Source organism: Carettochelys insculpta, chromosome 1 (genome assembly GCF_033958435.1).
Source record: "Carettochelys insculpta isolate YL-2023 chromosome 1, ASM3395843v1, whole genome shotgun sequence".
Taxonomy (NCBI): domain Eukaryota; kingdom Metazoa; phylum Chordata; order Testudines; family Carettochelyidae; genus Carettochelys; species Carettochelys insculpta.
In genome coordinates, this window is record NC_134137.1 from 121912729 (window position 1) to 121937119 (window position 24391).

The 24391-nt window shown below is 46.6% G+C and overlaps 1 protein-coding gene across 3 annotated transcripts in view; it reads right to left on the minus strand.

Moving 5' to 3' along the window:
- Positions 1 to 18518: 18518 nt before the first annotated feature.
- The window catches only part of SH3RF3 (SH3 domain containing ring finger 3), a 456298-nt gene continuing 450425 nt past the window's right edge, over positions 18519 to 24391 (minus strand). For all 3 annotated transcript variants that reach the window (XM_074991008.1, XM_074990999.1, XM_074990989.1), the window contains one exon: positions 18519 to 22263. In XM_074991008.1, coding sequence (XP_074847109.1) covers positions 22095 to 22263 — 169 coding nt within the window. In that variant the 3' untranslated portion in view covers positions 18519 to 22094. The remainder of the gene's footprint in view (positions 22264 to 24391) is intronic.

Genomic DNA, 24391 nt, shown 5'->3' on the forward strand with positions numbered 1-24391 from the left:
AATGTGAGTCACCTACCTGACTGCATTGTTATGTATAACAGCTGCAAGGTATCCATATTTCATGCATTTGGTACATCACGTGGCTCTGGCTGGACAAGTATCGTCTCTTGAGTTTATGAATTTTTCCACACCTTGTGCAGGCTGAATTCCTGCCTCTAAGCCTGGGCACTCTCTCTCCTTGCTTCAGGGATTTTGCATTCATGACTTTCAACACTCATGTTTTCTGTTTATACTCTCTAAGCCAGTTTCAGGTTTTTCAACTTTCTCTAGGCCAGTTTTGCTGTTTTGCCAGTTCAGACAATTTTACTATTTGAATAGCTGTGACTTGGGTTAAATCTCTCTTCAGCAGATGTAGCTGTGAAAGGCTTTTATCTTTTAATCCAATAACTAGTTTGTCTTCTAAATTTCCATGTTTTGCATTCCCAAAATCACAGTTTTCAGCCAAAGTATGCAGAGCTCTTATAAAACATTCAGCATTTTCTCTGACTCTTGAATTTTCTGGTGAAAACATGCTTTCATATACCACATTTCTCTGAAGTATAAACTAAGCATCAAACATAGTCAGAACTAACATCAAAGGTTTAAATATATGCTCTGCCTGCTTCCCCATAGCATAAATTAAAGTTGATAACTTTATATCTCCAGTTTTTAGGTTGCATTTTTTTGCGGTTCAGAATCTTGCAGAATCATGTTTCAAGTCTGTCAGTTGTAAAGGTTTGTCAATGGTGAAGTTCTCTGGGGCATTGAATGGTGGCATGTTGATGACCTTTGTTGCTGTCCCTGCTGATTTAGTTCTTAGTTTACTTCTGACACCATGGCATGCTCCCCTACTAGATATGGATTGGCTGCAGAGCTTCCATATACATGCTAGGTATGTTTGTCACATGAACCTTTGATGTTGTGCTAGGTATAGCTGAGGTTAGTTGAAAATTGCTGTGTTACAAAGAGCACTACTTAGTGTCTGAACAGTTTAATGCATTTAACCATCCATTTTGTAGGCAAGTTTCATTGTGTGCCATCACCATGTACTCTGACAAACCCCTTGGAAAGACAGATTGCTAATCTAACAAGTGAAACATATAAGCTGTGTCTACACGTGCACGCTACTTCGAAGTAGCGGCACTAACTTCGAAATAGCGCCCGTCGCGGCTACACGCGTCGGGCGCTATTTCGAAGTTAACTTCGACGTTAGGCGGCGAGACGTCAAAGTCGCTAACCTCATGAGGGGATCGGAATAGCGCCCTACTTCGACGTTCAACGTCGAAGTAGGGACCGTGTAGACGATCCGCGTCCCGCAACGTCGAAATTGCCGGGTCCTCCATGGCGGCCATCAGCTGGGGGGTTGAGAGATGCTCTCTTTCCAGCCCCTGCGGGGCTCTATGGTCACCGTGGGCAGCAGCCCTTAGCCCAGGGCTTCTGGCTGCTGCTGCGGCAGCTGGGGATCCATGCTGCAGGCACAGGGTCTGCAACCAGTTGTAGGCTCTGCGTATCTTGTGTTGTTTAGTGCAACTGTGTCTGGGAGGGGCCCTTTAAGGGAGCGGCTTGCTGTTGAGTCCGCCCTGTGACCCTGTCTGCAGCTGTGCCTGGCACCCTTATTTCGATGTGTGCTACTTTGGCGTGTAGACGTTCCCTCGCAGCGCCTATTTCGATGTGGTGCCGCACAATGTCGAAGTTGAACATCGACATTGCCAGCCCTGGAGGACGTGTAGACGTTATTCATCGAAATAGCCTATTTCGATGTTGCTACATCGAAATAAGCTATTTCGATGTAGGCTTCACGTGTAGACGTAGCCATAGAGAGCACACAGACTGACCCCATCTCTGTATTCCAGTCTCTTGTAGATGGGTGTGTGTGTGTGTGTGTTTCAGAAAAAAGTCTAGAAATAACAGCATTAAAAAGATGACTGCCCTGTCATTTTCCAAGCTAACCCATCTGCCTGTGAATTGCTGAAATATGGTTGAATTCTGTTGTACTGGGTCTTGTATAGAAAAAAAACAAACCCAACATCATTTGCTAAAAGAAAAGCCAGACTGAATTACTTAGTCTGCTCCATTAAAATAATATGTAAACATGGGCCTCATCATTTAACTGTTACCCATTTTGATAATCTTTATCAACTGAAAGCCAGTTCTAACCCCTCCACTTTATTTTAGACCTTACTTGGAAGATAAACATCCCCCCATCCCTAAATCTTCCCACAATTTGCATTTAGATTGTTCAGTGCCCACAGTCTGAATAAGAGACTTTCTCGCTCTGTCAGACAAAACCTGATTGCCATTTAGTACAATGGCAGCCAATTTACATTTCCATTAATGCAGAGCCCAGACAATTATCTGAGGGGGGAAAAATCAGAATAAAGCAGTTGCTCGCCTGTTCTCCTTATGTTTAAGTGGGCAGGTGTGAGGGGACAGGAAAATGCCCATGAACAGGAGAAAATTAAGTTAAGTTATCCCATGTGAAAGAGTAACAGAGAAGGAGCTATGCTAGTCTATACACTATCAAAACAAAAAGCAGTCAAGTAGCACTTTAAAGACTAGCAAAATGGTTTATTAGGGGAGCTTTCGTGGGACAGACCCACTTCTTCACGCCATAGCCAGACCAGAACAGACTCAATATTTAAGGCACAGAGAACCACAAACAGTAAGCAAGGAGGACAAATTTCTATGTTAAAGAGACACTGAAGATATTTGGCTCAGTTCAGTGGTGTGTCTATATGTCCTTTGTGCTAGCTCAGAGGGACCATGAAAGAGCCACATATCCTCCCAAGGGTGCTCCTTGGATGGCAGCTTCACTGCTCTAAACCCCCTCCCCCAGCCCCGCCGAGGCCCTCCAGCCATTGGGCGTGTTTTTAATGTAAGGTGGCATGGCTACAGAATTCTGTGCCCTGACTATTCTCCAGATGCCACAAGGCCCCTTTGAGCCATAGCAGCTGAGGCTCAGGGTACAGTCCCATCCAGCAGCTTTCAGGTGGGGAAGATGCAGACCTTGGCCCTTGCTTGAACCTTGCACTGGCACACGAAAAGTCAGCCCTCGTGCCAGGCTGCTCCTATAGGACAAAAGGGCTATTTCTGTGAGTTGGGGATGAAGGTACGGCTAGCAGTGCTTGCTGGGCTGGCCTCAGGGAAAACTGCTCCCTGGGCAAACTTGTATTTTGCTGCCCTGACCCCAAAAGCCCCTGGCTCCCTCGGGCTCTCTGGGCTTCCCCCGTCCCATCATCTCTGGGCTCCGCTGCCTCCTCCATTGTTTAATTTGTATTAAAATAGACTCTAGAGCTCAGCCCTGGCACACATTAAGCACTGGTAGGGTGACCTGATACCAGTGTGTGCTGCCCTGGTTCCCGGCTCTGAAGGCGTGGCCACCGTTAGCAGCAGAGCAGAAAGAAGCGTGGCCTGGCGTATGGTGTATTGCCACCTTTACTTTTGTGCAGCTGCTGTGGCTTGTGGAGTCTGGTACTTGGGTATGTGGCTCAAGAGGGGCTTTGTGCTGTCACACGGAGGTTCGTCTTGCCAGAACCAAGGGCCCTCCCACAACTTGCTGGCTATTAGGTGCACCAGAGATGCCATTTAAGAGGTGCAGCGTGAGATCGTGACAGGAGATACTGAGGGTACAACCACCATGACACTGTATCCTGTTAAAACAAAAAAGCAGTAAAGTAGCACTACTGCTTTTTTGTTTTGATAGTATATAGACGAGCACAGCTTTCTCTCTGTTACTGTATCCTGTTAAATATCACTTGTAGTGGAACCAGAAAGAGGCTGTGGGTTGGAAATCAGGGCCTGATGGAAAGGCAGACGGCGTTCAGGAAGGTCACAGCAGAAAGGCAGACGCCTCCCAGTCCCACTCCTCTTTAGATGGGGATTGCAGGAGGCACCTGGGGAAGCTGATCTCAGTCACATTCTTTTATTGCCCTTTGCACCCACCTGCCTGACTTTGGGAGCAAGTGAGTGAAGCTTATTATTGGTGCAGGTGCTGGTTGGTTACCTCTCGTGTCCTGGTTCTGGCCAGCAAACGGGGAGGAGCAGGAAAGAGGTTGGCAGGCAAGCCCTGGCAGAAAACTGGGGCTGGGGGGCGGGGGAGCACTAATGTGACCCAATGCAATGTCCCCTACCATGATGTGTCACCTCTCTTCAGTGAAGGGATGGGAAGGGAGCAGGCTGATCCCAGTTAGCAGTGCTCTGTGCAGAGCTAAATGTGTACCCCAGTCCTGCCAGGAGCCAGGGGAAAGGGCAAGCTCATTCTTGGGCAGGTGGGGCTCTTGGTCAGAGGGGAAGAGAAGGGAGGTAGGTAGACCCAGACCTGCTCCACTAACACACCGCCAGGTAGCAAGGCTTCTCCAAGCCCCATCCCTGCCTGCCAGCCGGAACACACAAAGACAAGCTACGAACACACACTCCTCCTTCAACCCCCACATCAACATCAGTCACCCACCCTGATCATCCAAGACAGCCTGACCCACCCACTCCTCACATGACTCTTATGGGGGTGGGCTCTATCCCAGAAAAGTGGGGCACCTACCCCAGGTACCCACGTCCATGGCTGCTGCTCCCACCAGAGGAGTTACCTGAGAGCATGAGGCTATGCCTATGCGGCAGAGCTTTTCAGAAATAATGTATCTTGATGTTCTAACATTGAAATAAGTTCTTTCTGCAAAGAGCATTCACACTGCAAGAGCATTTCAAAATGGAACGTTCCCACTAGCGAGCCCAATTTCAAAACAGGGGATGCCTCTCTGGAGGCCAATTAAGTGGTAATTATCTCTGCTTAGTACATGCTGAGTCAATTTCAAAAATTGCAAGGGAGAGGGGTTGGCAAAAGTCATTTGTTTTGGTGGAGTTACTGTTTTGAGTTAAATATCCTCTTATTCCAGAATCACAAACTTTGCAGTGTGGACACAAGGGTTTCCCCTATCAAAAAAAGAGGCTTTTCCATACCACTCCCTGAGTGTAGACAAGCCCTGAGTGTATCAAGCTGCAGCCTGGATGTCTGTTTTTATTCTCTTGCTCCCCCACTGACCCTGGCAGGGCTGGCTGAAGTGGTTGGGCTGACCAACTTGGTGCTGATCACTGGAAAAAAACCTGGCTAGAATGGCTTGCAATGGGCGGATTTCTAAGTTTTGTATGAACAGTGTCAGACAACTTTACAGAGACATAACCGTGTACCTTGCACAGAAGACAATGTAACAGAAGCCACTATGATGCTTTCCGAGCAGCCATCATAATCCAAACCTGTAAAACAGTCAAACAGGATTATACAAAGAATGAGAATTGAATTACTGTACAGTACATCCCTCCTTTTCCCTTTGCTTTCTTTTTTGTCTATTCTGTGATGCTTCCCCCCACCCACTGTCAAAACTTTCAGCTTCTGCCCACCTCCTGCCTCAAAAACACATATGTTAAGGTGGTGGTTAAATAATTTTGAGGGAGCAGCGAACGGTAACAGATATTGGCACTAAGACTGATAGCAGAGAAAGCTCGATGAAAGAACAAAACCGTATACACTTGCTTCGTTGATTTTCAAAAGGCATTTGACAGTATAGACCAGAAAGTGACTTGGGTGGTGTTGGAATCATACAGAGGGGATAGCAGACTAATATGGTTGTTGAAGGATATCAATGATAATGCAGAGGCAGTGGTGAGAACATGCGGGGAGTTGGGAAGTTGCTTTAAAACAAGTAGAGGTACGAGACAAGGAGATCCAATATCACCAAGTATCTTCATTGCACATCTAGAGAGAGAGAGATGGACAAGATCAAGGAAGAGGTAGAAGGGATATCTGTTCACGAGAAAAGAATTAACAACTTGAGGTTCACAGGTGCTATAGCTATCTTTGAGGAAGATGAAGGGAAAATGGTGCAGGTATTAAACGAAGAAGGGAAGCGGTACGGACTGATTATGAACATCGATAAAACAAAAACAATGGTATTTGGGGATAAGGAAATAGGAAGGAAGATCAGTGTAGATGGTATTGAACTAGAAAATGTAGAGAAGTTCACATATCTGGGGAGGAACATAACGTATAATCTAAACTGTAAGAAGGAAATAGTGACTAGAATAGTGAGAGCAACAGTGAGTTTGAAGGCAATGGATAAGATCTGGAAAAGCAAAGCAATTAGCTTAATAATGAAACTGGGCATCTTGAAAACGTGTGTATTCAGCAGCATGTTGTATGGATGTGAGACATGGGTGATATCGAAAGATTCGAAAAGAAGATTGGCATTTGAAAGGAGTTGTTATAGAAAGATTCTGAGAATAGGATGGATGCAGAAGGTCACCAATGAGGAATTATATAGAAAGGTACAGCCGAAAGAGAATCTGCTGCAGAAGGTTATAAAACGGAAGCTACAACTATTTGGACATATTTGCAGAATGAACGATGAACGAAAAATCAAGACCCTGGTATTTGGCATAATGGACGGTTCGAATAGGAGAAGCAGACCCCACAGAGAATGGATAGATGATATAGTAGATTGGTGCGGAGCTAGTCTACAGAAACTAAGCCACTCTGCACTGGACAGGGAAAGATGGAAGAAAATAGTGAGAGAGGCATCAGACACCAACGGGTGCTGAGCCCACGGTTATTGATGATGATGAGGGAACGGTAAATGCTATAATAATATAAGATCAATATGCAACATATTGATAATATTGTTAAGACTATATTAAATTATGTATAGCTCTATGGCATTGTCACGTTAAATGACCCCCTTAGTATCAATAAATGAAAGGCAAAAACCCGCAATACCTTGGCTTGGAGCGTATGTACGTTGTGAGTGAAAGCAGAGCCATTCACTCAAGAGGGCTAAAATTTCAAGAAACTTAGCATCAAGGGATTGTAAGGCTGCCAGGCTGTTACGGGAGACAGTGATTGATTGCTGTGCATGTCCAGTAAAGGACAGAGGTAATGAATTTAATCTGCAGCAAGAGAAATTTAGATTAGGTATTAGGAAAAGTGGCCAACGATAAGTAAAATTATGCTCTGGAATGGGCTTGCAAGGGAGGTGGTGGAATCCCCATTGTACATCCGTCAGCAATGTGCTAGATAACCTTGGGCCCTTGTCTGCACAGGGAGTTGGACCAGATGACGCCTGAGTCCCCTCTAGCCCTACACTTCTATAGCTGTATTAGTCTGTGAAAATGCCAACACTCCAGCTCCAGCTAGAGCTCCCCAGACCCTTCTAGGCCATACTACTGCTATCCAAGGGATGGGCAATGATTTTTAGTGGTGGGGGGAGAGTTGCATGCCAAGAATCTTGCCCGCCTTTGGCCTAGACATTTACTCCCAGTTTTGTACGTGTTCGTTTGATATTTTTCCTTCTCCAGTTTAGTATTTTGCACTTGTCTTTCCTAACTTGCATCATGTTGAATTCAGACCGTAACGCCACTGGGCTCCGCCTGTTGGCCAGCTGTGGCATCACAGATCTTGCTGAGCTAGCGCCCCTCCGCCGACAGCTCCTCTCGCACTCTTGTGGTTTCTCTGCGTGGTAACTCAGCCGTGCGTCACCATTTCTAGTTCACCCCGTGCAAAAATGTCTTTAGCAGAAACAAAGCCTGTTGCCCTCTCTGGGGCTCATCCGCTAGCTGGTTTCAGTTCAGCCTGCAGCCCACTCACTGGCCTCAGTCAGCTTTTGTTGGGGCCAGTTGGGGAAACCAGGAGAAACCGCTGTCGGTTCTGAATTCTAGCCCACGAGCCTGTCCCAGGCACCTGTGTTTGCTACTTTTCCTTTGCTGCAATTGTTCCCTGGGCCTCTTCCGACCTGTTAACTCAGGTTCACATTGCTGGGGTCTACAGGCAGTTTGTTAAATGGCCCAGGATTACATGAGGTACATTCAAAATGGTAACTTCACAGTCAGGTGAAACATGTAAGAGCCAATGGACACAGAATTGGGCTTGACAGCTGCTTGGGCAGTGGGGAAATGCAAATTTGATACAGTTTTCTTTGTAAGAGAATCAATATCCATGTGACACTTGTTGACCAGGGCCAATTCCAGCGTGTCAGTCATTGGATGAGCCCACAGAATATTGGCTGACGCTCTGACTGAGGATGACAGATGGTCTGAGCAGCCCCCTCAACAGTATGTGTATTTGAAAATCTCTAACAAGCCAGTCGTTCCTCTCAGGATGGAGGCACAATAGCCAGAAAGGAGGACGGACGCCATTGGGCTCAAATATTTTCCCTCAAGCTCTCATCATATTTCAGCACAGTGTCAACTTTATACTTACTGGGCACCATTTCTGGACTATCTGACAATGCGTTCTTGGCATTTAGCTGCTGACTAAATGTTTGAACTGCCATTGATGCCTTCCTTACATCCTTCCCTTGCTCACTACCTCTTTAAATGCTGTCCTTACCTGCACCCTTCAGATGGTCACGAATTGCTCACACCCATGTCTGGTATGCACTCATCCGCAACCACCTCCCGGAGCTCCCATTTGCTCCTCAGCCACACTGTGCTCTCCCACTGTAAAGCCTTGCACTCCTCCAACTGCTTAGCTTGCATCAAGTCAGAGGGGACCAGAGGCCAACTCCAGGAGCTGGGGAAATGGATTGACTGGCATCTTTTCCAATCTATTCTGGGGCTCAGGTTGAGTTTAGAAGTGCCCTCATTTGGCAGTGAGGGGATAACTTTCTCTGCCTCTGTGATGCTGTGGGTGCTTTCTCTCTCTCTCTCTCTCTCTCTCTTCCTTTCAGCCTGAGGAGTGGGACCCCACAATAAGAGATCTTTTTTCCTCTCCCGTTTTCTATGGATCCCAAATGAGAAAGGATGTCTTTCCCTGGTTAGTGTTAGTCCCCTGCCCAATTCACAGGCCAGGTTGGGTCAATTTCATGGTCACAGGATTTTAAAGATGATACATTTCATTGCCTTGTGGGTTATCCTGGGAAGGAGCAAGGCTAAGGGAGTAAACCCTGACAGAAAATCCGGAGGGGAGTCCTAAGGAGGTTCTGTGCCAACTTCTGGCATTGACCTGGCAACTCCTGCAGCTGAGCTGGTGCCAGACGTAGAGGTTATCCTCTCCTTTGGACTATATCAGTAAAGCTGAGAGGGGAACACTGGTGTCTGGGCAGCCCAGGGTCCCAAAAAATTGCCCAAGCTCGCGCCTGGAGAGGTACTCCAGCATTGCTTAACAGCATTGAACCAACACGGGACGTAACAGATACCGATTATAAGCTCTCGCTCGATTGGCATAGAGAACGAGCGCCAGGGGTTGCCTTAGACGGTGGGAGAGATCGTCACATCTCGCTGGGCAGCCCCCAGCCAGAAGGGTACTGTCCTGCCACAGTTCACCTGCCTCACTGGGTGCGGGAGGCTTAAGGTTCCCAAACCTGACAAGTGACTGAAATTTGAGCATCAGGCAACCCAAGAAGAAAATCAACAAGAAAAGGACACCATCAAAGTTTTAAGCTTGCTTGCTGGCATGTGGGGACCATGCTGACTGGTTTGACTGAAGATCTTCAGGACATCAGCGACACCCGAAAGACCGCTGTCATCGATGAGGAACTGAAGAGGCTCCAAGTTGACACAGCTGCTCTGCAAGAGACGCGACTCGCAGATTCGGGATCTCTAAAGGAAAAGGACTACACCTTTTTCTGGCAGGGTGAAGCCCAAGAAGAACCCAGGGAGCATGGAGTTGGCTTCGCCATCAGAAACAACCTTCTACAAATGGTGGAATTAGTCATGGGCAGATCAGAAAGACTCCTTCAGGTCATACTTCAAACTTGCGCCGGTTCTGTCCACCTGATCAGCGCTTATGCTCCAACCCTGTTCGCCGCACCAGAAGTAAAAGACAAGTTCTATGATATGCTTAGTGCTGCCATAGCGCAAATACCTGCTCATGAACAACTGTACATTTTGAGTGACTTCAATGCGAGAGTTGGAGCCGATCGTGACTCATGGCCTTCCTGCTTAGGCCACTTTGGTGTGGGAAAAATGAATGAAAACGGACAGCGTCTTCTCGAACTTTGCACATACCACAATCTGTACATCACAAACACATTTTTCCAAACCAAGCCACAGCACAGAGTGTCATGGAGACACCCATGCTCAAAACACTGGCATCAACTAGACGTGGTCATCACTAGACGTGATAACCTCAGAAACATCCTTCTGACACACAGCTATCATAGTGCTGACTGCAATACAGATCACTCACTAGTTTGCTCCAAACTCAAGGTGAGACCCAAGAAGCTGTACCATTCTAAACCAACTGGAAGGCCCCACATTGATGCCAGAAAGACGGCAAACTCAGAGAGAGCTGAACAGTTCAGAGAGACCCTCAAGGAGAATCTGCGCAGCAGCCCTGGGGGTGCCGATGTGACACCCAGATGGCAGCATCTGAGGGATGCAATATACAACACGGCCTTGTAGGTGTTTGGAAGAAGAGCCAGAAACACAAATGACTGGTTCGAAGCTAACTCCGATGAGATGATTCCAGCCATCGAAAAGAAGCGCGCTGCACTCCTGGAGTACAAACGCTCACCGAGCCAGAGTACCCTGCCTGCACTCAGAGCAGCCAGAAAAACAGTACAGCAGACAGCCAGGTGCTGTGCCAACAACTACTGGCTCGAGCTATGCAGCAGCATCCAGACCAGTGCTGACTCTGGTAATCTCAGGGGAATGTACCAGGGTATGAAGAAGGCATCAGGACCCACCCAGAACAAGATGGCCCCTCTGAAATCCAAATCTGGTGAAGTCATCACTGACAAAGCCAAACAGATGGAGCGCTGGGTTGAGCACTACTCTGAGCTGTACTCATGCGAGAACATTGTGGCTGATACAGTCCTCGATGCCATCAAGTTCCTACCAGTAATGGACAAACTGGACCAGGAACCAACTGTGGATGAACTGGAGAAAGCCATCGATAGCATTGCAGTAGGAAAGGCCCCGGTCCAGGGTGGTATACCACCAGAGGTAATCAAGTGTGCCACAGACACTCTCCTGGAACCCCTATAGGAGCTACTGTGCCCGTGCTAGAGAGAGGGAGAGGTTCCACAGGATATGCGTGACGCTAACATCGTAACCTTGTATAAGAACAAAGGAGACAGAAGCGACTGCAACAATTACCGTGGAATCTCCCTCTTAAGCATCACTGGTAAACTGTTCACTCGCGTCATCCTCGGCAGACTCCAGAAGATTGCTGAGACAGTGTATCCTGAATCACAGTGCAGATTCCACGCAGAGAGATCTACCGTTGACATGGTCTTCTCTCTGAGGCAGCTGCAGGAGAAATGCACGGAGCAGAGGAAGCCACTCTATATTGCCTTCATCGACCTGACCAAGGCCTTCGACTTGGTCAGCAGGGATGGACTGTTCAAACTGCTCCACAAGATAGGCTGTCCACCACGGTTACTCAAGATGATCCAGTCTTTCCACAAAGACATGAGAGGAACCATCCAATATGACGGCACATTATCGGATGCTTTCAGCATCAGGAGCAGCGTCAAACAAGGATGCGTGCTTACTCCGACATTGTTCGGGATCTTCTTTGCGCTCTTCCTGAAGCATGCCTCTGGATCTTCAACAGAGGGCATCTTGCTGCACACAAGATCTGATGGGAAACTGTTTAACCTTGCAAGGCTGAAAGCTAAGTCTAAGGTGCGGGAAGTCCTCACCAGAGACATGCTGTTCACAGACGATGCTGCTGTAGTGTCACACACAGAAGACCAGCTTCAGAAACTGCTGGATCGGTTCTGCAAAGCATGCAAGGACTTCGGGCTTTCCATCAGCCTGAAGAAGACAAATGTACTTGCCCAGGATGTTGCTGACCCTCCATCAATCAGCATTGACAGCTATTTGTTCGAGGTGATCCACGAGTTCATTTACCTTGGGTCCACCATCACTGACACCCTGTCATTGGAGTCTGAGCTAAATAGGAGGATCAGAAAAGCAGCCACAACTCTGTCCAGATTCAGCGAGAGAATGTGGAGTAACATCAAGTTGTACACCCACACCAAAATGCAAGTCTACAGAGCCTGCATCCTCAGCACCCTCCTTTACGGCAGCGAGCCTTGAACCCTGTACGCCCGCCAGGAAAAGAGGCTGAACGTCTTCCACTTGCGCTGCCTCTGGCCCATCCTTGGAATATCATGGAAGGACAGAATGACCAACACCGCCGTCCTTGAGCAAGCTGGAATCCCAACCATGCAGACCCTCCTCAGGCAGCGGCGGCTCCGTTGGCTTGGCTGCGTCCACAGGATGAATGATGGAAGGATCCCAAAAGACATCCTGTATAGTGAGCTAGCCTCTGGCGAAAGACCTCCCGGACGCCCCCAATTGCGCTACAAAGATGTTTGCAAGAGGGACCTCAAGGAGGTAGACATTGAGCCGGACAGCTGGGAGGAGCTGGCAGACAATCGCAGCAGATGGAGGCAGAAACTACACAAGGGCCTTCAGAAGGGTGAGATGAGGATCAGACAGCTAGCAGAGGAGAAGCGAGCCCACAGAAAGCACAGTGAGGACCTGCCAGACACCCATTACACATGCAACAGATGCAGCAAGGACTGTCACTCTCATGTGGGCCTTCACAGTCACAGTCGACACTGCAAATGATGATCCCAAATGGAACTATGAAGGGCGTGATCTATAGTCTACGTAGACTGAAAGATGCTGCTGCTACTACTACTACCACGTCATTATTTCAATGACAATATTTAAATCTGAACGTGTAGGGGGGTTGTAAGTGTAGGGATCTAAACCATAAAGTGGTTTTGTGTGTGTGTTGGGGGGGTAGTGGTCACCAATTTATTGTCGTGGGAGTTGCAATACTGCTACCCTTATTTGTTTGCTGCTGCTGGCAGCAGCATTGCCTTCAGAGCTGGGCAGCTGGAGAGTGGTGGCTGCTGGTCAGGAGCCCAGTTCTGAAGGCAGAACTACCACCAGCAGCAACACAGAAGTAAGGCTGGGCTGGCCTGGTAACGTCACCCTTACTTCCGTATTGCCTTCAGAGCTGGGTGTTCAGCTAACAGGCACTGCTCTCCAGCCACTGAGCTCTGAAGGCAGCACAGAAGCAAGGGGGACAATACCACAACCTAGCTAAAATAATTTTGTGACCATCCTGCAATGCCCTTTTGGGCCAGCCCCTCACCCCCTAGTTTGCGATGCACTCGTCTGCACCATGCCATCACTATCCTGTTGCATAAAAGCATAGAAGATTTAATGGTAGGAAGCAGAGCCCACAGTCTGGGCAGGACTCATATTTCCATAGCTCTGCATTTGTGAGGGCCCTAGTTATTGTGTGCCTTCCCTTTCCAGGAGGGTGTTCACACTCTAGAGACAAGCACGAGCCTGCCTGGTCTGCAGAATAGCATTCTGCTCTGCGCACTGCTCATGCTGCCTGTTCCAAGACTCTGCGAGCACCAGCCTGGCCATTGCAGCGACAGGGAATCAACCTACTTGGCAAAAGGCTCCTTACCTAGTGGCACAGTCTAGCACTTGGATGTGGCTAATAGCTGAGCAGCACGTGAGAGCAGTGATGGTGAGCTCAGTCCATAGCCAGGTGTAGCATTTAACTCCAAACACTAAAGCTACGCTGAGTGTGCAATTACACATCTGTGGTTGGCTGTGACCACTGAGACGTGGCAGCTCAGACTGCTGGGCAGATGTAGCCATTTAGGTTTAGGCTGCTATGCTTGGACGCTCCCACCTTGCAGGGCCTAGACTCTGCCCTCCCCGTCTGAACCCAAACCTCTGCATTGCAATGAAACAGCCTGAGCCGCAGTGGTCAAACACTCTGGCATTTAATTTCAAAAAGGGGAATTACACTAAAATGAGGAAGCTAGTTAAACAGAAACTAAAAGGTAGAGTAATTAAACTAAAATCCCTGGAAGCTGCATGGAAACTGTTTAAAGACACCATACTAGTGGCCCAACTTAAATGTATACCCCAAATAAAAAAGCACAGTAAGAGACCTAACAAAGAACCACCATGGCTAAACAGCCATGTTAAAAAGGCAGTGAGAGAGAAAAGGGCAGCTTTTAAAAAGTGGAAGTCAAATCCTAGTGAGGAAAATAGAAAGGAACATAAACACTCCCAAATTAAGTGTCATAAGCTGCGTCTACACGTGCACGCTACTTCGAAGTAGCGGCACTAACTTCGAAATAGCGCCCGTTGCGTCTACACGAGTCGGGCGCTATTTCGAAGTTAACTTCGACGTTAGGCGGCGAGACGTCGAAGTCGCTAACCTCATGAGGAGATAGGAATAGCGCCCTACTTCGACGTTCAACGTCGAAGTAGGGACCGTGTAGACGATCCGCGTCCCGCAACGTCGAAATTGCTGGGTCCTCCATGGCGGCCATCAGCTGGGGGGTTGAGAGATGCTCTCTCTCCAGCCCCTGCGGGGCTCTATGGTCACCGTGGGCAGCAGCCCTTAGCCCAGGGCTTCTGGCTGCTTCTGCGGCAGCTGGGGATCTATGCTGCAGGCACAGGGTCTGCAACCAGTTGTCAGCTCTGTGTATCTTGTGTTGTTTAGTGCAACTGTGTCTGGGAGGGGCCCTTTAAGGGAGCAGCTGGCTGTTGAGTCCGCCCTGTGACCCTGTCTGCAGCTGTGCCTGGCATCCCTATTTCGATGTGTGCTACTTTGACGTGTAGACGTTCTCTCGCTGCGCCTATTTCGATGTTGGGCTGAGCAACGTCGAAGTTGAACATCGACGTTGTCGGCCCTGGAGGACGTGTAGACATTATTCATCGAAATAAACTATTTTGATGTCGCAACATCGAAATAAGCTATTTCGATGTTGGCTGCACGTGTAGACGTAGCCATAATGTAATAAGAAAAGTGTCATAATGTAATAAGAAAAGCCAAAAAAGATTTTGAGGAACAGCTAGCCAAAAATTCAGAAAACGATAGTAAAATGTTTTTTAAATACATTAGAAGCAGGAAGCCCGCTAAAAAAGCAGTGGGGCCCTTGGACGATAAAGATATAAAAGGAGCGATCAAGGAAGACAGTGCCATTGCGGAGCGATAAAATGATTTCTTTGCTTCAGTCTTCACGGCTGAGGATGTTACAGAGGTTCCTAAATCTGAGCCAGCCTTTTTAGGTGACAAATCTGAGGAACTCACTCAGATTGAAGTGACATTAGAGGAGGTTTTGGAGTTAATTGATAAGCTGAATAGTAACAAGTCTCCAGGACCAGATGGCATTCACACAAGGGTTCTGAAAGAACTCAAATGTGAAATTGCGGAGTTATTAACAGTGGTTTGTAACCTATCCTTTAAATCCACTTTGGTACCAAATGACTGGAAGACGGCCAATATAACGCCAATATTTAAAAAAGGCTGTAGAGGAGACCCTGGCAATTATAGACCGATAAGTTTAACATCAGTACCAGGCAAATTAGTAGAAACACTAGTAAAGAATAAAATTGCAAGGCACGTAGAAGAGCACGAATTGTTGGGCAAAAGTCAGCATGGTTTCTGCAGAGGGAAGTCGTGTCTAACTAATCTATTAGAATTCTTTTAAGGGGTTAATAAACATGCGGACAAGGGGCACCCAGCGGACATAATATACCTAGATTTCCAGAAAGCCTTTGATACGGTCCCACACCAAAGGCTTTTATGTAAATTAGGTGGTCATGGGATAGGAGGAAAGATCCTTTCATGGATCGGGAATTGGTTAAAAGACAGAAAACAAAGGGTGGGAATAAATGGTAAATTTTCACAATGGAGGAGGGTAACTAGTGGTGTTCCCCAGGGGTCAGTCCTGGGACCGATCCTGTTCAACTTGTTCATCAATGATCTAGAAAATGAGGTAAGCAGTGAGGTGGCAAAGTTTGCAGATGACACCAAGTTGTTCAGGACAGTCAAAACCAAAACAGTTTGTGAAGAACTACAAAAAGAACTCAGCAAACTGAGTGATTGGGCAGCAAAATGGCAAATGAAATTTAATGTGGGTAAGTGTAAGGTAATGCATGTTGGAAAAAATAACCCAAATTACACATACTACATGATGGGGTCAAATTTAGCTACGACAGATCAGGAAAGGGATCTTGGAGTTATAGTAGATAGTTCTCTGAAGACATCCACGCAGTGTGCAGCGGCAGTTAGTAAGGCAAATAGGATGTTAGGAATTATTAAAAAAGGGATCGATAATAAGACAAAAGATATCATACTTCCCCTATATAAAACTATGGTACGCTCACATCTTGAGTACTGCGTGCAGATGTGGTCTCCTCACCTCAAAAAAGATATATTGGCATTAGAAAAGGTTCAGAAAAGGGCGACTAAGATGATTAGGGGCTTGGAACGGGTCCCATATGGGGAGAGGCTAGAGAGACTGGGACTTTTCAGTTTGGAAAAGAGGCGATTGAGGGGCGATATGATAGAGGTATATAAAATCATGAATGGTGTGGAGAAAGTGAATATAGAAAAATTATTTACCTTTTCCCATAATACAAGAACTAGGGGACACCAAATGAAATTGATGGGTAGTCGGTTCAAAACTAATAAAAGGAAATTTTTCTTCACACAGCGCACAGTCAACCTGTGGAACTCCTTGCCCAAGGAGGCTGTGAAGGCCAGGACTCTATTAGGGTTTAAAAAAGAGCTTTATAAATTTTTGCAGGTTAGGTCCATAAATGGCTATTAGCCAGGGATAAAGTATGGTGCCCTAGCCTTCAGAACAAGGGCAGGAGATAGATGGCAGGAGATAAATCACTTGATCATTGTCTTCTGTTCTCCTTCTCTGGGGCACCTGGTGTTGGCCACCGTCGGCAGATGGGATGCTGGGCTGGATGGACCTTTGGTCTGACCCAGTATGGCCATTCTTATGTTCTTATGAGCCCTGTGAGTCAAAGGCAGCTGGCGGGGCCACCACCTGGCATTTAATTGCAGCACTGTGCAGACACCGCCTCACTGTCTCTAACACAGAAAAGGGTGGGAACAAGGGTGGGTGTGCTTGGCTCTGCCCCCATTAAGGCACCTTCTTTGGCTACTGCTGATCAACACACCTGAGCTTCATTCATCAGCGTGGCCTCTTCCATTGGGCTGGCTCAATTCAAAGGTTTCATGTCATGGCCCAGGCCTTTAGAGGCTTGCGAGAGGCCTGTGGTGCTGCTACTCAGTGGTAAAAACCAAGCAGCACACTGCATTCTGGTGGGGTTTGCAAAGTCACTGGAAAGACACCTATAGCCGCTTGGACAGTTTCTACATGAAAGGCTGGGCTGTGAGGCTGAGGCCTACTCCCAACTCTGTCATCTCCTGGCCACCTTGTTAGCACAGATCATTTGTTTGGGTTGGCATTGGCTGTAACTATCTAGCTGCTGGTTTCCCCATGCTTAAGGGGCAGCTGACATCAGGCAGTGCTTTTGGGATCAGGAAGCTGCTGCAGATGTTGCCCAGGTGGGTCTGCTTGCCAGAAGTATTCAGACTAGGCAAACCATGTGGCCATTTCTTTTAACCTTGCTGGAATGCCTATCAAGCATTTCAAAGTGCTCTGAGTGGACCCGAGTCTCCACAAGGCACGTGGCACGCATGGTCAGTCATATTTCTCATGTTGCCTTTTGGTGCTGTGCTCGTTAGGAAGATGATTCTGCTGAAGGGCTGAGGAATTTCTCTGTGGTTTATTTGTAGTTCTTTGCACCCACACCTGCCAGCTGAGCCGGCAGCGTGTCAGTTGATTATGCAAGGGGTGGCCAGCTGCATGCGGCTTCTTTTCTCAATGAAATGCAACTCCTGCTCAGAGCCGCACGGCTGGATGGTTCACCACCGCTTGCGCCGTGCCGCCGCACCTGGAGGGTGACGTGCGTGACTGCAGCAGCGGTGGCTCTGGTGAGACCCAGGCACTGGATTAGAGCCAGGGATGGGGAAGGACGGGTGTGCCTGGCTCTGGTGGAGGGGTGGGAGATAGGGTTAGAATGGAGGGGGCTGAAGGAGCAGTGGGTTAGAGCAGGGAAGGGGGTGGAGTCACGACTTTAGTAGCCAATCAGCAGAGTATATTTTGTGTACTTACAAAACATCTAATGTAGATTGACAGATAGATTAAAAATAAACATATAATATGTGGCTCTTTGCACTCTGGCTCCATTTTGGCTCTTAGTCTCTAACTGGTTGGCCAGCTGCAGGAGCCTGGAAACTGACCAGATCTGGTTCCCATCTCCCCTGCCACTTGCCAGTCAGCTTCCCCTTTCCCACAAGCTGGGAGCCAGGAAACAGGCTAAAGAGCCTTCTCCCTCCCTTCCCCCAGCTGTGCAGTTGTCAGATAGCCGCGCTGCTGGGAGGAGGGAGGGAGAAGCTCCATCCACAAAGGGAGGGAGAAGGTTCCAACCATCCTCTACCTTCATTTCTTTTTCAAAGTCACCTTGGTCCAGATCTGCACAGCAATGAAATTTCGGAGTCTAAATATCGCCCAGGACATAGAGCCCTATGACTACCTTTGTTGTGAACCTCAGGACACGTATTTTATTTAATCTCTACGACCGCCCAGGACACAAGATGCTGGCGATTGGTCATCAATGGCCTATGCTCCGAGATGTAGGAGAGGCAAAGGCTTACTACTAGCTAACTAAAGATGGAAAACTCACTCCTGTGATTTAATGTTTATTTTATTTAAAGCATCAGAAACACAGTCCTCATAGTCATTTGTACTCATCACCATCAATATTTCCTAAATCACGGTTACATTCATGTATAACAAAAACATTTTCTGAGCTGTGCAAAGTACAAAGGAATTGTTCAATTAGTTGAAACCATTTCTAAAATGGTAAATCTGGCACTTTACAAAATGAGGCTGCCAGAAGGATTCGTTCACTTTTTTTTTTTTTTCCTCTTGTAGGAAATGCACACACACACCAGGACTTCCTCAATGGCATTAGGTCATTTATCTTGCATCAGCGATCAGTCTTATGTTCTGCAGTTGTGCTCTTTAAGTGGAATTGTTCAGTTATCAAATTAATCCGTAACCACAACTATTTTGGTAAGCTGCAAACCGAGGCCAGAAACAGCAGTTTCCAAAATATCAAACACCAAAAAATATTTTGCCTTATAGCAGGCGTGCTTTGCCCTCAGCCATCTATTGTTAAAATTTATTATTGACCTGACTGCAAAAGCCATTTAAAAACGCTCACTTTACACCATGAATAGACGACCACAAATAGAGGGTGAGTTGCATGTGTGGCCTCTTGTGGCTCTGTGTCCCCTGCTTTGCCCCCCCCACCATGCACCTTTCACTCAGTGGGGCACTGGAGCCCTGCGCTTATCTGTCCCTCCCCCTCCGTCCCAGCACTTTCAGAGCACTGTGAATTGCCTGATGTGTACCCCCATCCCTGTTCCTCCCCATCTCTCCCGAGCGGAATGCTACGTACAGCTGATGTGCCGCTATTCAAGCTCTGGGAGGGAATGGGAAGTGCAGGGATGGAACATGAATCAGGAAATTTGTGGCTTCTCTGAAAGTGCTGAGGGGAGGCAGGAGTAGTAATTGTGGGGCTCCAGTGCCCCGGTGCCCGAGCTGTGCCTGGCGGCAGAGGGCAGCCAAGGGGTCTGCAGGCCGCTGCTTTGCATGGACACTTCTGTATTGTCTTGCATACCAGCATGTGTCCTGTTCGATTTAAGCCTCAAAACACTGAAATCTGGAATTATTTTAGATCTGATTGAATACAATGTGATTCGTGTCTCATTTCTCTGGTGAGAAATGCCGCACCAGTAAATATGCCTTGGGGCAGGATTTTAACAGCAATTTAGCCACTACAACTTGTCTGAAAAAATCTGTTTAAGACAATGTTAACCCAGAACTTTTTAAATGTACATATGTATCTAACACATGTTGGGGAAGCACTGTCAGTTTGATAGCTGACTAGATCATGGCTCAAAGTGCAGAGATGCCATTTTTGAGTTGGATGGAATGACTGGATAGCTAGTGCTCTCTCTTCTTAAATCAGCCTTCTGCTGAAGACATTCCTTAAAGCTCTTATCAGTTTATAGGCAATTTCCTCTGACCAAGAACCATTATTTTACTGATGACTGAGTACAGCCTGGAGCATGAGCAAATGCAGTAATGTTGAAAACACACTCCCCGCATCCTCCAAAATAACGTCTCCATGATTTTGAGGGTGCAATACTTGGGCACAGACTGTGTTTTGGAATCTGTCTGTTACAAACAACAGGAAGAGAAACTTATTTTACAGAGAAAAAAGTCATTCAGCTCAATGTAAGTAGGAGTGTTCACATATACACATTCTGATATGTGCTAGCATACATGGCTTGAATGAAACTACATCTTCAGCATAACAAATACTGAAAATAAAGTAATGTCATATGCCCATTGGGCCTCTTCTTTTTACTAATATCATTTCCAAGTTGCTGCAACTCTAGCATACTCTTGAATGACCCCCATATCCTGGTCTGAGCAAGCAGCCCATCACTAAGAAAGGCATTGTACAGGCATCATTAAGCATACTCTGTTGTTACAACTCGGCTATGGGAAACCACAACTGAATCTCTTTTTTAAATAGTCCCACACTTGCATTATTGGACTGTTCTCTTCTCTGTTTGATACCAGTAACTGCACAAACTCGCTTTACAATTATTGCACCATTAGGTCCCTTGAAGATGAAGGGTTATACTTCCTGACAGATTTTGTACTGTAGCTTGACCAGTTTGGAACAGAATTGAGAACTGTACATTTCTACAGTTAAAAAAAAACATTTTGACAATGCTAATTACAGCTGCTGCAGTTCAGCTCTCATCTGTCTAATGCAATAACAGAGGAAAATTCCACTACTTCTGTGCTCATTGGAACCTGCAGTGTTCTTTTTATTGCCATATAAAAGTCAATTAAAATTGCTCCTTGGGAAAATGCTCCCAATTCTTGAAACATTATCGTTGCCTAGACAGAGTACTGTGCTTTCTTCAGGTTCTTAAGAAACTACATATTCGGAAAGAGCAAGTTACATACACACACATATATCACCGCCTAATCTGATTTTTCTCTCTTGCTTCATGTAGTACTAGCAAACATTTTCATCCCGATGAAATCTACTCCCAGGACATTTCAGAATTCTGATGTTAAATGTGAAACCTGTTGATGTTTCTCTTAACAGTCCCTCTCTTAAGCCAAATAGGAGCTTCCTAATAATAAAATAATAGTAAGAGCACCAGATGTATGAAAAACAGGAAATGTCTGATCTATTAGGACTATATATAACATATCTATTATATATATGTATAATAATTCTTACATTAAATAGGTATTAAGTAGAGCAACAAGGTGAGTGAAGTAATATCTATTATTGGACCAAATACTGCATCACTCATCTTGCTCAATAGCCTGGGAACAACACAGATGCAACAACACTGCAAACAATTGAAAAAAAAGGTATGTCCTACCAAAGGAAGAAAAAGAGCAATGGAAAGAAGGATGCTGGAAAAATGCTGTACATAATATGGATAGACCATAAACCACAGGGGTTCTGCTCAAATGACTGTAATTTAATGATGCAACCATAGTTCCTCAAGGATCTGTCCAGTGCATCTCACAGGTACTTCAGATGAAATGCGACTCTGGTCACTAACACACTTACTGACATCCTGATGCAGCATATTTTGAGGTATATAGAGAGCATGACACTACCATTTTGAATTCTTCATTCTTTTTTGCACCATCATGCACAAATGTTTAGCTAGGTTTTCCCACACTCTCCCCTTTTCCCCCAGGAAAACTAAAAGCCCAGATCAAGAGCTCCCTACTCTGCCTCCTGCCACACTCAGCTCCATCTTGCATAGGCCAGTAATAAGAACACTGCAGCTCTGACAAATAAGTTACAGCAATATAACAACTTTTTAAAAGATATTTTCTCTGTAATTTACATAAAGGAGAACAGTTGGAGTTTAGTTTCGATACAAACCAAATGTGCATCCTCTCAGTCTAAGATTCCAAGTGGAAGGCACTACTTCAACATACCACTGTATGTACTGTACATGGTTTCAGAAGCACAGCAGCTACTGTGTTTCCGGAGCTGTAGAATGAAGGGCCTGGGGAGTCTTTGGACATAAAAATGGCAGTGGATATTTCAGTCACATTTCTCCTTGCTGTCTCTTCCTGTGCTACGGCATTTCCCCTGAAAGGTCTTTCAGTTCAGAGAGCCATGGTGGGGAAGCAATAAAACCCTCAGAAGCTCTCTACGAAGCTTCCAGGGAAGAGGCCCGTCCTGCCATTTCGTTGCAATGTCCCCTTGTACCAGCCATCCTCTCTTTTCTTGTGCACAAACACAATGTCGCCTTCTTTCAGTTCGATTTCTGCTTCGCTCTGAGGAGGATACGGAACCACCACACGATACCTTTGAAAACCGAAAAAAGAGACTTCATGAAACACAAATCAAATAGCATGACCTTGTTTTTAGAGTAGGTCCATCGCAAGGGCCCAGCCCCAAAAATCCAACTGCAGTCAGTCCAGAAGCTCTGAATGCTAATTTGGTTTGCCCCATATACTAGATCAGCGTTTCTCAACCAGGTGTATGTGTACCCTTGGGGGTACACAGAGGTTTTCCGGGGTACACAGGGGTCTTCCAACTCATCAAAAGATTTGCCTAGTTTTACAATGGGCTACATAAAAACACTAGTATAGTCAGTACTATCTAAAAGTACATTCAGACAATGACTTGCTTCTAGTGCTTCATATGCCTTACGCTGAAATGTAAGTACAGTATTTCTATTCCAATTCATTTATTTGATGACAAGACGGTAGGAAGACAGCACATCTCCAGTAGCTGTCTTCTGGGACATTTTTGCGTGTGTTTCTAAGTAAGGAGTTTTTAAGTGAGGTGTCAGTATACAAAACAAATCTGACTCCTGAAAAAGGGTGCAGTAATCTGGAAAGGCTGAATGGTGCTTGTTTCATGACCTCAGATTTCCTCAGGACCAGGTTTCCCAGCCGGTGGTACGAGTACCCTCAGGGGTACATGAGAGACGCTGGGGAGTACTTATAAATTTTTGTTTTTTTTAAAAAATGGGTACTTGATTAAAAAAAAAAAAGGCTGAGAAACACTGTCCTTGATCACTTACGTCTGCCTGAATCCACGCCACATCAGACGTGGGCTCGTCATCTCCGAGAGCTGTACAGGGTCCAGGCTGATCACTACTCAGCTGGGAGACTTCCCAGGAAAACCATAGGCACCATGTAAATGAGTTCAATAGATGACCTCTTCCTTCTCAGTCTGTACTGGCATAGGCACCTCACCTGCTCCAGGGGGTGCTTTGGAGCTGGAGCACCAAGGGTTAAAATTAGCAGGCCTGAGCACTCCCTAGCAGCCCTGGATCAGCTCCCCCTCCTACTCCAGCACTTCCCCGCTGATCAGCTCCGCCTCCTCCCTTCCTGTGCCTCTTGCCCACCACATCAGCCCTTCTGCCACATTCGAGAGGCTCGGGGTTGGTGATGGGAAGGAGCGATGATGTGGTGCACTCAGGGGAGGGAGCGGAAATGGGGGCATTCAGATGAGGTGGGGGGTGTAGCTAGGGCCTGAGCCACTGACTGAGCATCTCCTGGCATTTATAAAAATTGGAGACCTTGAGTACTGGAGCAATACCCCAGGATGTCATTGAAAGCTGCCTTTTTAATGATATAAAACAGCTCCTGGGCTCATGTGAGCATCACTGAGCCCATGGCATTTTTTTCAAAACAGGGCACATGGGATGCTGGGTCCAGCATCCTGGACAAAGTCCAGTTTAGGAAATGCCACTCGGACCTAAACGCCCCCTGAAGTTTCAGTTGGGGATGGGTTTCTTTCACACTGCTTGTGCTAGACTGTGGCATTGTGGTGCACCGCTGTACAATCGCCATGTGTGACTCCACTGGGGGCTGCAGCTCGTAGGAGAACTGCTTCCACCACTTTTAAATAGAGCCAGGTGAAGAAAACGTCACAGAAATGTTTGTTTTCACCAGTTCAGCCAGCATTCATTTTACACTGTTCTGGGATTCTTAGAGTGAAAGAACCTTTGCAAAGACACATCTGTGTATCCTTCTAAAACTGTGGTGTAAGTATCATAACCAGTCATGGTGTGGGACATCTGGGAGACAGCACGGTTGGCATTCAGGACATGACACGAGGCATTTAGCAACAGGTCAGGAGGATTATATTATTGGGAAGAAATGGGGTTAGAAGGATTTAATGAGTGAGTAGGTACCTAGAAATGGGGTTGGAATGGTCCCCTGCAGTTCTGCTTTCAAAGTGAGAGGGGCTGCCAGAAGTTACTTAGCGGTATGTGTCTGGCCTGGTGGGTCTGTCTCCAAATCAGTAGAACTTGTATTCATTGGCAAGTCATCAAAACCAATCGTTAGTTGTGAAACATTTTGGTTTCAACAAATTGGCATTATCCAGGGGTAGCCAGCTCTGGCAGAGAATTCCCAACCAGCTGTGTGCACAGAACTAAGCACAGGAGTCTAGCAGCTGGGTGTTCCTCCTCAGGACA